The following is a 14,510-nucleotide window of genomic DNA, read 5'->3' on the forward strand; positions in this document are numbered from 1 at the left end:
GCATCAGGTTTAGTATTCTTGGACCCTGGCCGGTACGAGAGACTGAAGTTGAATCGACCAAAGAAGAGTGCCCAGCGGGCCTGGCGTGCGCTTAACCTCTTGGCCGAACGGACATATTCAAGGTTTTTATGGTCCGTCCAGACCAAGAAGGGATGCACTGCTCCCTCCAGCCAGTGACGCCACTCACCCAAAGCCAGCTTGACTGCCAACAGCTCTTTATTACCTATGTCGTAATTACGTTCTGCTGGGCTCAGGCGATGAGAGAAGAAGGCACAAGGATGCACCTTCCCATCCTTGGGGGACCGCTGAGATAGGACCGCGCCTACCCCAACATCAGAAGCATCAACCTCGACAATAAATTGTTGTTCAGGATCTGGAATAGAAAGGACAGGAGCAGAGATGAAACGGGACTTAAGAACATCAAAGGCCTCCTGAGCCTGTGTATTCCACCTGAACATAACTTTAGTGGAGGTGAGAGCCGTTAAGGGTGCAGCAATCTGACTAAAGTTCCTGATGAAGCGCCTATAGAAATTGGCGAAACCCAGGAAACGCTGCAGAGCCTTGCGGGTGTTGGGGACTGGCCACTTGGCAACGGCCCTTACCTTAGCAATATCAGGTTTTATTCCCTCAGCCGAGATGACATACCCCAGGAATGTAACCGACTTCGTGTGGAACTCGCACTTCTCCGCCTTAACAAAGAGTTGGTTTTCTAATAGTCGTTGGAGGACCTGACGTACATGATGAGTGTGTGCCTGTAAAGAGGATGAAAAAATGAGAATATCATCCAGGTACACAAAGACAAACTTGTTTACCATGTCTCTCAGCACGTCGTTGACCAGGGCCTGGAAGACAGCTGGGGCGTTGGTCAGACCAAAAGGTAAGACAAGATATTCGAAGTGTCCCGTAGGGGTATTAAAGGCTGTCTTCCACTCATCTCCCTCACGGATGCGCACCAAGTGGTAAGCGTTACGGAGGTCTAACTTGGTAAAGACCTGGGCTCCCTGCAACAACTCAAAGGCAGAAGACATAAGAGGTAAGGGGTACCTGTTTTTAATTGTGATGTCATTCAGCCCTCTGTAGTCGATACATGGACGCAGGGAGCCATCCTTCTTCTTAACAAAGAAGAACCCTGCACCCGCAGGTGATGATGAGGGATGGATGAGACCAGTACTAAGTGATTCCTGAATATACCTGTCCATAGCCTCTCTTTCTGGACCAGAAAGGGAATATAAGCGACCCTTGGGCGGAAAAGTGCCTGGGAGGAGGTCAATGGCACAGTCATATGGTCGATGAGGAGGAAGAGATCCGGCCCGAGCTCTGCTAAAGACCTGGCGAAGACCATGGTACTCAACCGGGACCCTTGTTACATCAACAGTCTCCTCCTGCAACACAGAACACAAAGAACCAGGAGACAAGGCAGAACCCAAACAAGAAGCAAGACAAGACTGACTCCAGGCCAACACAGAATTTCCGGACCAATCAACGTGAGGATTGTGCCGTACCAGCCAGGGATGCCCCAAGACAATAGGGGAACCTGGTGAATCAAGAAGGTACAGTTCAATGTCCTCACGGTGATTGCCGGAAACAACAAGACTTACACGAGGGGTGATGTGGGTAATGGTAGAGATGAGCTGACCCGCTAACGACCAGACAGAAATAGGAGAAGGGAGGGGGATGGCGGGGATACCCCACTGCTTGGCAGTGAGACCGTCCAGGAAATTGCCTTCGGCCCCGGAGTCGAGCAAGGCAGAGCAGGAGTTGAGGGATCCTTCATGTTGTATGGTGACAGGCAATAGGGTGCGAGACAGAGGGGAATTCAGACAGGGGGAGGCGCCCACCAGGATTCCCCGGTTTACTGATGGGCCCTGGCTTTTAAAGGACACTTGATGGCAAAGTGCCCTGGTTTGCCACAGTAGAGACACACGCCACGGGCTAGGCGGTCCCTCTTCTCCTGAGGCGTGAGGTGCATACGTCCCATCTGCATGGGCTCAGGATCGGAAGAGGAAGGAGTAGAGGAGGTTTGTTGGGGGAAGATGTCATCAGCCCTCCAGGAAGAATGGACAGACCGCCACTGGCGGCGGCGGCGAAGGCGCCCCTCAACACGTAGAGCTAAGTCAATAAGAGTCTCCAGGTGGCGAGGAAGCTCATGAGAGGCGATCTCATCCTGGATCTCCTCATTCAGACCCTCAAAAAATCTGGATCGGAGAGCCCCTTCATTCCAGTCACAGGTGGCCGCTAAAGTATTAAACATGATAGAATAGTCGGTGACAGAACGGCCCTCCTGGGTCAGTCGTGCCAACCTGGCAGCCGCCTCATCTCCCTGTGCGGACCGGTCAAAGAGCTTAATCATTTCGTCCTTAAAATCATCAAAAAAACGGCAGAAGGGTGCTCTAGCATCCCAGACTGCAGTGCCCCACTCACGTGCTCTCCCAGTGAGCAGGGTCAGGACATATGCCACTCTGGAGGCCTCAGTGGCATAACGGCGGGGTTGCAGGGCAAAAACAAGGCCACACTGCGATAAAAAGGCCCGACAGGAACTGGGATCTCCATCATACGGAGGTGGATTGTTGGCATGGGGCTCTGGATCGTGGTGGTGGGTGGCGATAGGTGGAGCAACCTGCCTGGGTCCTGCATCTTCATGCTGGAGTGATTCAATTCGTGCGTTGAGCTCGACCACTTGAGCAGAGAGCATCTCCAACTCTCTGGAGGTGGTGGTGAGCTGGGTGGCATGTTGACCCAGGAGTGCACCCTGCTGGGCAAGGGCAGTTCGCACTTGATCCGTGCCTGCTGAATCCATTCTGACCTTATCGTTCTGTCAGGAAAGAGAATGAGAGGATTCAAGTGCAGGTAAAAAAAAAACAATTTTATTAATCTTGCTGACTGGGCAATAACAAAAAACCTCCAGCAGGTGGAGCTGGGGAACCCACAGTGGGATGAAAAATCCAGGCAAAAAATAAAGAAAAAATTAAGAAAACCAAGGATGGCCTCTAGAGGGTAGACGGCAGTCTCAAGCACCAGTAAAAAGGGGTAAAGCAAAAGAAAACTAAATGCAATACCAATCGTCCCAATAGGAGGCGCACGGCAAACCAAGCCGTCACTGGATAGTCAATGCAAAAGAAAAATGAAAGCAAAATAAAACTGCTTCAGCGAGAGGCGCACGGCAATCCAAGCCGTCAGTCAGCAAGGGGTTTATTCTGCGATGCTGGCAACCAGGACGAGAGGGAGCAGGAGGAGAGAAAGTCGGCTGGAGAGGAGATCGCTGGTGGGCGTTAATGCGGAACTGGAGCAGGAAGTGCCGAGAGGTGAGGAGAAACACAGCTGATCTACAGCAGGAACGGTCTGACTGGGGAGAAAGAAAAAGTAAAATCCAAAATCCAAAACAACAGTTAAAGACTGGCACTGGAGCCTAAACAGTAACGAGACGAGACGAGATCATGAAACAGGATCGTAAGGTAAGACATGCGAACGATAAGGTACAGGAAAGTGAGAACAAGAGGAATAAATAGGGAGACTAATGAAGGAAAACTACAGACAGGTGTGAATGAACTAATGATCTAATGCGTAGAATGACAAGTGGGTGGGGTGAGACAGCAGAGCGCATGGCGATCTGTCAAAATAACGCCATGTGCGCTGAGAAAACAAAACAAATGAATGTGACGACAACATGCAGGTGACAGACCATGACAAAAAATCCCAAAGACAAGTGAAGATCAGAGCAAACACATAATAATCCAAGTAACAAGATGGCAGACATGGCAAACTATTATCCCCAGAACAGAGAGACAGAGATGCAAACACAACAGGCCTCATTTATTAATGCAATGTAGAAACGAGCGCAGATATGAGCGTAAACATCAATCCATGACCATGTTCATGTTTTATTAATGAAACATTCTCATACAGACAAGCTAATCGTACAGAATGAAAGCTGTTGTCATTTCACTATCACACTCTTAACTGTCTGACATATACATATGTACACTATTATTATTATCTGTGGCTCTTTTTAAAGTGTTTAATGATTAATGTTCAATATTGGGTATGTTAGCCTAATGAAAGTGATCTTACACCAAACTCCCCGTTAGCCACGTTTCCAGCTATTATTGGACCTGTTTCAGACCTGTTTAATATAGCCGGATATCAGGCCCGGATTAAGAGTTCAGAGGCTCTTAATGTTTTAGGATATAATTTAGGTTTTTGAGCACACTTTGTTATTGTTGTTCATTTATTCATTTGCTGGAAATTAGAACTGAATTTAGAAAGAGTTTTGAAACAAATCTTTGCGCTGAACAAACAAAATAAATTATTTATAGACTAATTAATGTCTGTGCATAAAGGTTTCCCTATCCACAAGCGAATGTGAAAGTAGATCATTTATCTCTCATTCTCACGCAGTAGATGCTCTGTTTAACTATTTTCTGTTAAAAAAACTGTTAACTGTTTGCTAGTGAAATGCTCAGTTTGTCCACTTAGACTTACTTTACGTCCTGTAAATAGCGAATGCGCTCTTGGCGCGACACAGCTGGCTCTTAAAGGGAATGGGAGATGAGACTCTGATTGGTTTATTCTCAAAACACACCTATAACTCATTAAGAAAACAAACTCAACCCTTTTAGACAATGCGTCACAGCGCAAAGCGGATTTTCCCGTCCGTAAATTAGCAAATATGGATTCTGACACGCCCTGAAAGCGTTTGCGCCCTGCGCTTTCCGTTTCGCGCATGGACCGTCAAAATAGAGCCCAATGTCTTGTTGGCCCCCTACCTGGACCCGCACCCCTATAGTTGAATAAAAAACTTGATTAATATAATATTTTTAAAAATAAATTCATCTATAATGTATTGCCAACATGTTTACAATTAAATGTTAATCAAAGGCGGCAACATTAAGGCTCTTCAATATGCGTGTGTGGCTCTAAACGTTACTTGCTTTGTGTCAGCCTTTTTAATTGAATAAATATGTATTTTTGGAGCCTTGGTGTTGCCGCCTTTGATTAACATTTAATTAGCACTTTTTGCTGTTTTTTGGCTGAGCACGCAGTTAAGAGGAATGTGCGTGCTTTTGTACAGTTTTTTCCACATGTTTAAAATAATATTAAGTAAAATCTTTGTAGACTAGAAATAAATGTTCTGTAAATCGTTTAACACATTTAAAGCACACTTTAAAAAATAAAATACCAATACAACTAGTCAAAATTAATGAATTTTAATATGCTTGTTCAAGTTCACAGAAGCAGTACTAATATATATATATATATATATATATATATATATATATATATATATATATATATATATATATATATATATATATATATATAAGGGTATTTTTAAAGTAAAACTTCTACAAACTTATAATGCATCTGATTTGGCTAAATCACCTCTCCAATCCAGTTCTGTGAATCTGAGTCCTCTAAAATACACACACTTATTAATGATTCGTATTTCTTCATGATGAAGAGTAGGCAAAATCTGATATGTAGTGTGGGGAAAATAGAAGAGCTTCTTCATCAGACGCTGGATTTGAGCTGAGTTTATGATCGATCGCATCAAATCATGTTGCCATGTGCTTTACGAGCTACGCCACTCACGCTGCTGTCTGCTGCGCTCTTTAGTCATGATGTCTCTGTTAGTCAAACGGTGATGGGTTGTAAATCGCTTAACTAGCTTATTCCATCGAGGTGCGCTATTTGCACTTATCCTAAATAGACGCTGCAAAATCGGCATTTTCCCCCCTCGCAGGGGCCCCAAGTGTGTACGGGCCTCTAGGCCTGTGCCCATAATGCCCATTGGTTAATCTGGCCCTGTCTGATATGAATGTGATGAAAAATCACAAATCACACCAAAACCACTCCTTTCCTTGTTAAACTGTAGACAGAAATAAAATAGACAGAAATAAAATAAACACCAGCCAGACAAATATAATTTTTTCAGACATCCAAAAAATGAACACAACCTTACAATACAACATTAGTTAGAGTATTCAGCTAAAGTAGAGACTCCAGTTATGAGCACATAATGAACAGTTTGAAGTGTGACACAAGTAATGCTCCATTAACTACACTGAACACTTAAACTAATCTAACACACATTCAGCTGGTACAGGAAGAGGGAATACAAGTGATGAATAAAGTTATAGCACTAGCAAATAATTAATCATTCATAATGCCCTATGAGCTAATTGTGTTACAAAGAGACAATCAGGAGCACAAGGGCTGATGGGAAATGAAGTCCAGGAAGATAAAACACTGTGCCCTCCAGTGTTCATAAGAGAGACTGCAGCAGGTTTTGACGCTTTTTTTCCTCTGGTGTGCTTGTTTGTTCAGTGTGAGATCAGGATCATGTGTGTTCAGCTCTGTGTCTCTGAAGAGTGACCGGTCAAGACAAGATTATCCACCAAACTTCAGAGAGGAAACACCATCTGCTGAAAGGTATTCAGTGTTTTACATTATTGCTCACACATGAACTATTTTGAACATATTATTTGAACAATCCAGCAAAGAGAGCCATTCCTGAATGACATTAGTGGCTCATTAAGACATTTACAGACTTCAGGTGGCAGATTTAGTTTCTAATCCTGTGACTATTTTCAGTAAATCATCATTTTATATTTTCATGTCAATTTAATGCGCATATATATATATATATATATATATATATATATATATATATATATATATATATATATATATATATATATATATATATGGATTATTCACTTCAATTCAAGTTCTTCATCATAGTTTCCTCACTTGTGGAATATAAAAGATGTTTACAGTTTTGGCTTCAGTTAATGTGTCTGAATACAGATTTGAGAAATAATCATAGCTATTGCTAAACTTAAAAGTTTTTTTGTAATAATAAACTGTAAATCAAATATATTTCTGTCTACAGCTACTTTCTGAAGTCTTTCAGTTGCTGAACTCAATAGTGATGTGTGTTTTGTGATTCCTCATCTAGATTTAATACTTGACGCAGCAGTGGCACTACAGAATGTTGTTTATTTTCAGTGTTTGCAAGATATATGTCTGTATTTGGGGGCAGCACAGTAGCTTAGTGGTCAGCACTGTTGCCTCACAGCAAGCAGCTCACTGGTTCAAGTCCTGGCAGAATCAGTTGGTGTTTGTGTGTGGAGTTTGCATGTTCTCCCCATGTTGGCGTGGATTTCCTCTGGGTGCTCTGGTTTCCCCCACAAATCCAAACACATGATCTATAGGGAAATTGAACAACTACATTGGCATTAGTGTATGAGTGTGTGTGAATGAGTGTGTATGGGTGTTTTGAAGGGCATTCGCTGTGTAAAACATTTGCTGGGATAGTATGTGGTTCATTCTTCTGTGGCAACTCCTGATAAATAAGGAACTAACCAGAAGGAAAATTATTTAATGACTGAATATCTGTTTGTGTTTGCCTGTAAATGTGTAATTACAGTAGTTTTATCTGTTTACAGTGATGAATATGAGTCAGCAGATTCAGGAGACGAGACTCACAGGAGACACAAGAGCTTCACAGACAATCTCCAGTCGATCTTCCTGGTAGGAAAAACTCATTTTGAGTAATAAAATCAGTGAAATAACAAAAAGCTGCTTTCTAGTTATTACAACTTTTTTTTTCTTTTTTGCTTTTATTTATTTATGTAATAATAATAATGTTAATTATTATTATTATTATTTTTCTTTTCATTTTTATTATGTCTTTCTGGAATGATTTAATGTTTCTGCTTCTTCTAAGATGTTGCCCTAGACATGCATACCTTATCTTCATATCACGTTATCAGCAGGGATTGACTTTTGAAAGTAATAGTAAATCTCTTGCAGAAAGGACACATTAAAGCATAAGCAGATCTTCATCATTCTTCATCATCTCATTCATTCATGCAGCAGCTTATTTTGAGCCATACAGAACTGTGCTTTAAAATGATGACGGTTGAGGGAATATTATTGTAAACAGTGAGATATTTTACATGATAAATAATAATGAATGTGCATTATTTATGAGTAGGGCAGAGTGATGCATCCAATATTAGCGATAATATTGGAATAATTTTGACGACGATGTAAAATTTTTAAATATCACCCATATTGAATATTTTAATATTAAGCTCCCCTTAAGCATTACCGTGTGCACTGGAGATGTGAGGTGAAGGAGGGTCTTATTTAACACATTTCTGAAATGCAGACTGGAGATGACAAACAGCCCAGTAGAAACAGACGGGAGGAGATGATGAATTAGTCCCCAGTAGAAACACACTCTGTAATTTCAGGATGGTCACAAAACACTCTTGAAATACTCGTCATGTGATTAGCCGGCTTATGAGCTCAGAGTTCTGCTTTGCACTCTTTTCATACAGATTTCTAAAATAAAGAGCATTTGTTTTGTAAATGAGTTTGCTCCTGAAGATTCAGCTGTTTTCTCTGACATGTTTGCCAGTCATGTTGACAGAAGACACAGAAAGAGAAACGGCTCCCTGTCAGTTTTACTAGAACATGTAGTTTAGTTGTATTTATGAATGTACACAGGTAAATATGATAATAACCTTTACTGTTCAGATCTGTGTTTGTCCAATCAGCATGATCAAAATGAGTATTTCAGCTCTTTTTATGGAGACTGACATCATATATCTGGTGTGCATTACTCTCTAGTTATTCAACAGACCAGAGTCAATTTCTCCATATATCAGTGTAATAGACGTCTAAACACAGATGGCTTGGTTAAAACAGGACTACATTGTGTGTTGGACTAGTCTCTAAAACATCTTACTCAGAGACTGTGTTGTGTTTTGGTGTGATTTTTGTCTTTTGTAGCTGTGAAATATCTGAAATCATTCAGCAGTAGTGATGGGTAAAGGGGCTCATACACCGGATGTGCCACTCGGCACCACACAGATTTCTATTAGGGTGCCTAGCTCTGACTCAGGACACCGCATATATCTGTTTCAGTCATGTCATGTGTGTGCTGTTTCGCAGTATTTTCATTTATTGAGTAGATTGTGGATGTACAACTGTGTGTGAACGAATCTGTTGGTTAAATATTGATCTTCTCTTTTCTTCACTCATAGAATCTTGAGAGTAAAATGATCAGATTTCTGAAGAATGAACTGGAAAAATTTAAGAAAATCTTACAAGAAGAAAACAGACAAGAGTTTGTGAAGGACTTTAATGAGAACAGAAGCAGTATCACAGAAGCAGCTCTTGATCTCACACTCTTCTTCCTGAGAGAGATGAAGCAAGATCAAGCTGCTGATACTCTCCAGGGTAAGAGACTCATGGATAGACCCACACGAAACCTGCAGATTTCCACAGATTTTAGTCCATCATTGAGTCTATTTATTTACTTGTGTGCATTTATATTTATCCAGTTTTTATTTAATTTCAGTAATATTGTTGCCTAATATGAACATGTTCATATGATTTATTTACAGTGTAGTTTGTAAAGTCATAAATTTTCTGTCCTTTAGTAGATCTGTTATATGAGAGACTTGCTTTGTATGGCAATTAAGTGGATCTATTTGATTTGTATTGTAAAGATATTGTTCATTGTACATATTGTTGAAAATTATTATTTTACAAGTTAAAAATGTGTTATTTTTCATTTTATATATTTAGTTTTTATTTATGACAATCCCAAAGGTATGATATTCCCAAAATCATTCCGCACTAGTCTGCAGATATTTTACACAATTTTCCACAGAAATAGCAAAAAAAATAATGTCTTAAAGTTCGCTACTCATGGCGATCTGTCAGACTGTCACTTACAAATAAGTCAAGACTAAATCTCTCTGTGTCTTTGCTTCTGTGTTTAGATGAGCTGGTATTCATTAATCAGTTTAAATGTAGCCTAAAGAGGAAATATCAAAGTGTGTTTGAAGGAATTTCTCAGCAAGGAGACTCCACACTTCTGAATAACATCTACACAGATCTCTATATCACTCAGGGTGCGAGTGAACAGGTCAACACTGAACATGAGATCAGACAGATTGAAACTGCTTCCAGACGTCATCAGTCACTAGAGATACAGGTTGAATGCAAACATTTGTTTGAAGCAGCTGAACAAGACGAGCGGATCAGAACTGTCCTGACAAAAGGAGTTGCTGGCATCGGGAAATCAGTCTCTGTGCAAAAGTTTGTTCTGGATTGGGCTGAAGGGAAAGAAAATCAAGACATCAGCTTCATATTTCCTCTTCCATTCAGAGAGATGAACTTAAAGGAGAAAGAAAGACAAAGTTTAAAAGACCTCATAACTCAGTTTTTCCCAGAGACTAAAGGACTAAACCTTACAAGAAGCACACGATTCAAAGTCCTGTTCATCCTTGATGGATTGGATGAATGTCGTCTTCCTCTGAACTTTGCTGATAATGAGACGTGTCGTGATGTATCTTCAGCAGTCTCTCTGGATGTTCTCCTGACGAACCTCATCAAGGGAAATCTGCTTCCTTCTGCTCTCATCTGGATCACCAGCAGACCAGCAGCTGCCAGTAAGATTCCTGCTGACTGTATCGACCGGCTGACAGAGATACGAGGATTCAATGATGCCCAAAAGGAGGAGTACTTCAGAAAGAGACTCACAGATCCGAATCAGGCCAGAGAACTCATTGATCACATTAAACAGTCAAAGAGTCTCTTTATTATGTGCCACATCCCAGTCTTCTGCTGGATTTCAGCCACTGTTCTCCAGAACATACTGAAACTGAAACACAGGGCTCATGCTGAAACACTGCAGGAATCTCCCAAGACTCTGACACAGATGTACACACACTTTCTCCGCTTTCAGATCCAGCAGAGCAGAAGAAAGTATGATGGAGAAAACACAGCAGATGTCTCCTGGGATCCAAAGCTCATCCTTTCACTGGGGAAACTGGCCTTCCAGCAGCTGGAAAGACACAATGTGATCTTCTATGAGAGCGATCTGAAAGACTGTGGCATTGACGTCTATAAGGCATCGGTGTACTCAGGCATGTGTACCCAGATCTTTAAGGAGGAGACGGGAATCATTCTTGGTACCATGTACTGCTTTCTTCACTTGAGCATTCAGGAGTTCATTGCAGCCCTTTATCAACATCTGACTCTAGACAACAAGAAGAAGCATGGATTGTTTTTACAGATAAGCAGAAATAAAGGCATGACCGATTTCTTGAAGGCTGCAGTGGACAAGGCTCTGGAAAGTGAGAATGGGCATCTGGATCTTTACCTTCGCTTCCTTCTCGGTCTGTCACTCCAGTCCAATCGACAACTCTTACGAGGCCTGTTGACACAGCAGGATGACAGAGACCAGAGCAAAGAGGAAATAATTGCCTACATCAAGCAGAAACTTGAAGGGAATCTGTCTCCAGAGAGATCCATCAATCTGTTCTACTGTCTGAATGAACTGAACGACCAAACTCTGCTGAAAGAGATTCAGTCTCACCTCAGTAGAGGATGTCTGTCATCTGCTCGCCTTTCACCTGCCCAGTGGTCTGCTCTGGTCTTTGTGTTGTTGACCTCAGAGGAGGAGCTGGAGGAGTTTGAGCTTCAGAAATTCCAGAGATCAGACGAGTGTCTCATCAGATTATCAGCAGTCATCAAAACCTCCAAAAGAGCTCTGTAAGTCAACGTCCTTCTTTTTTTTCATCTAAGAAGTAGACATTTCCTGAATTTAAATAATACAGTATATTATGTTAATGGTCATGAGCTTTAGGTCATGATCGAAAGGACAAGATTTTGGATACAAGCAGCCAAAATGAGTTTGCTTCGCAGGGTTGCAGGGCGCACCCTTACAGACAGGGTCTGGAGCTCTGCCATATGGGAGGAGCTCAGAGTAGAGCCACTGCTCCTCCACATCGACAATTCAATTCATCTTTATTTCTATAGCACTTTAATAATGTAGATTGCGTCAAAGCAGCTTCACATAGAAGATCATAGTAAATGTAAACAGTGTCAGTTCAGTTTTGTGTTGAAGTTCAGTTTAGTTCAGTTCAGTGTGGTTTACTTTTCACTGCTGACAGTTCAAACACTGAACAGCAGAAGTCAGCTGAGTTGGCTCGGGCATCTGTCCCACCAGGAGGAAGCCTCGGCAAAGACCCAGGACACGCTGGAGGGACTATGTCTCTCGACTGACCTGGGAATGCCTCAGGATCCACCCGGAGGAGCTGGTGCAAGTGTTTGGGGAGAGGAAAGTCTGGGGTTTTCTCCTAAGACTGCTGCCCCTGCGACCCGCTATGGATAAGCGGATGAAAATAAGAAATGACATGACATCATGTTAATACACATGAACAATATTGATATCAACTAAACTGCAAAATACGTTAATAATTGTTCATTATGTAATGTTTTAGTGTTTTTTAAATAACATTCAGATTCAGGTTTTGGCAGTGGTTGTGTAAGTGATAGTTTACCCAAAAAGTGAATTTACTAATTCTTACTCACTTTGTTTTCTTTGTTTTCTCCTGTTGAACATAAAAGAAGATAATTTGATAAAAGCTGAAACCTGTAACTATTGACTTACACACCAGTTGTTTTTCCTACCATGTAGGTCAATAGCTAATGGTGTTTAGGTGTCATAAAAAGATATGGAGATGATTGGGAGGCCATGATCGTAAGGGCCGATTGAGGGACTTTGGCCAGGACACTGGGGTTACACCCCTGCTCTTTATGAGAAGTGCCATGGGATTTTTAAAGACCACACAGAGTCAGGACTACGGTTTAATGTCTCATCCGAAAGACGGCGCCCACTGACAGTGTAGTGTCCCCTTCACTTTTACTAGGGCATTAGGACTCATGCAGACCACAGGATGTGCGCCTCCTGCTGGCCTCACTGACACCGCTTCCAACAGCAACCTCGTTTTCCCATGTGGTCTCCCAGCCAGGTACTGGCCAGGCTCAGCCCTGCTTAGCTTCAGGGAGTAACCGGTCTTGGGCTGCAGGGTGATATTGCTGTTATCGTCTAAATTGCACACAAGTCAGCTATAAAATGATACAGCACCTTTAAAGTCCTTTCTGGACTGGAGTGGAATGATCACACTGATGTTTTCTCCATTCTGTCTATTTTGACTCATATCTATGCTGAAAATTATCAGGTAACAATGACTCAGAAACACACTCATACACTATGGTCCGTTTTGTTAACTCAGTTCACCTATACCAAATGTCTTCACACTGTGGGGGAAACTGGAGCTGGGACTCAAACCAGCGACCTTCTTGTTGTTAGGCGAAAGTGCTTACCAATGAACCGCCATGCAACCCTCTTGTTTATTATATCTTCTTCTAATCATGCAGGCAGGCAGAACAAATCCAAGAGGTGGACCTTGGTTCAGTTCTAATGTTAAATATAATCCATACACAAAGAAAACGCCAGAGTTGAAGAGCAGAAAACACAAGCAAGAGAAACACACACACATACAGCAAACTATGATCAACACATAATGACTGAAACAGAGGAGCTTAAACACACAGAGACTAGTGAGTTAACAAGGGGGTGGAGAGTAACTGTGCAAGTAACATGGGGAAAACTCGGGTGACCACAGAGAACACAAGGACAACACAACAGTACAAGGACAGGACAACCACGACCGTGACACAGCTCCCTTCTGGGAGCAGATTCCAGATGATCCTCAGAGGAAAACACAAAACAAGAGTGAGTTCAGCAGCTGGAGGTGTTACAGTGGACAAGGGTGATGGGGGAGAGGCAGGTTAATGAAACCATGACAGAGTACAGGACAGATGGTGAGAGGGAAACTGACAGGCAGGTGGACCGAGAGGAGGATAAAGCCAAGGCAGAGACTAATGGATGGTAAACCAGGGCAGATCATGTGAATCAGGGCTTTTATCTCAAATGTTTTAGAGAGGATTGTGTCTGTACAGCTGAATGATTTCATGTTTAATAATAACGTTTTTGATAAATATCAGTCAGTTTAGAGTTGGTCATAGCACAGAGTCCGCTCTATTGTGGGTTTCAAATGATGTCTTGCTGGAGGTTGGTTCAGGTAGCCCTGTTCTTCTTCTATTATTGGATCTCACTGCTGCTTTTGATACAGTGGACCATGACATCCTCATTGATCAGTTTAGAGAACACGCTGGTATCCAGGGTCTAGCCTTGGACTGGTTCTCTTCATATCTGAAGTATAGAACTAAATCAGTCAGTTTGGGCAACTCTTGTTCTTTTGTCATTCACTTACTGTGTGGGGTTCTGCAGGGCTTGATATTGGGTCCAGTTTTGTTTTCCCTTTACTTATTTCCGTTGGAAATTTTTTTGAAAAGCATGGCATAAATTACCATCTATATGCTGATGACTCTCAAATCAATCCACCCTTCAGGCTTTGTCTAATAGTTTGACTGATATAAGAGATTGGAGAACTCAGCTGCCAGGCTTTTAACAGGCACAGAAAAGGAGAGCACATTACACCCGTACTGGTTTCTCTACACTGACTGTCAATACAGTTTAGAATTCAGTACAAAGTACTGCTGTATGTTTGTAAATCCCTCCATGGCCCCTGAGTATATTTCTGAGCTAATTAATATACACCAACCCGTGAGATCTC

At 42.0% G+C, this 14,510-nt stretch overlaps 1 protein-coding gene across 9 annotated transcripts in view; it reads left to right on the top strand.

Annotated features, from left to right (window-relative positions):
• LOC141381789 (NLR family CARD domain-containing protein 3-like) overlaps positions 1-14,510 on the top strand; it is a 34,685-nt gene that overhangs the window by 6,753 nt on the left and 13,422 nt on the right. For all 9 annotated transcript variants that reach the window (XR_012402476.1, XM_073948165.1, XM_073948169.1 and 6 more), the window contains 4 exons: positions 6,325-6,429; positions 7,449-7,533; positions 9,057-9,252; positions 9,801-11,577. Coding sequence is in view for 8 of the 9 variants with exons in the window: in XM_073948165.1 (XP_073804266.1) it covers positions 6,325-6,429; positions 7,449-7,533; positions 9,057-9,252; positions 9,801-11,577 (2,163 nt within the window). In the remaining variant the exon portion in view is untranslated. The remainder of the gene's footprint in view (positions 1-6,324; positions 6,430-7,448; positions 7,534-9,056; positions 9,253-9,800; positions 11,578-14,510) is intronic.

The sequence above is a fragment of the Danio rerio genome, chromosome 4 (genome assembly GCF_049306965.1).
Source record: "Danio rerio strain Tuebingen ecotype United States chromosome 4, GRCz12tu, whole genome shotgun sequence".
In the NCBI taxonomy this organism is placed as follows: domain Eukaryota; kingdom Metazoa; phylum Chordata; class Actinopteri; order Cypriniformes; family Danionidae; genus Danio; species Danio rerio.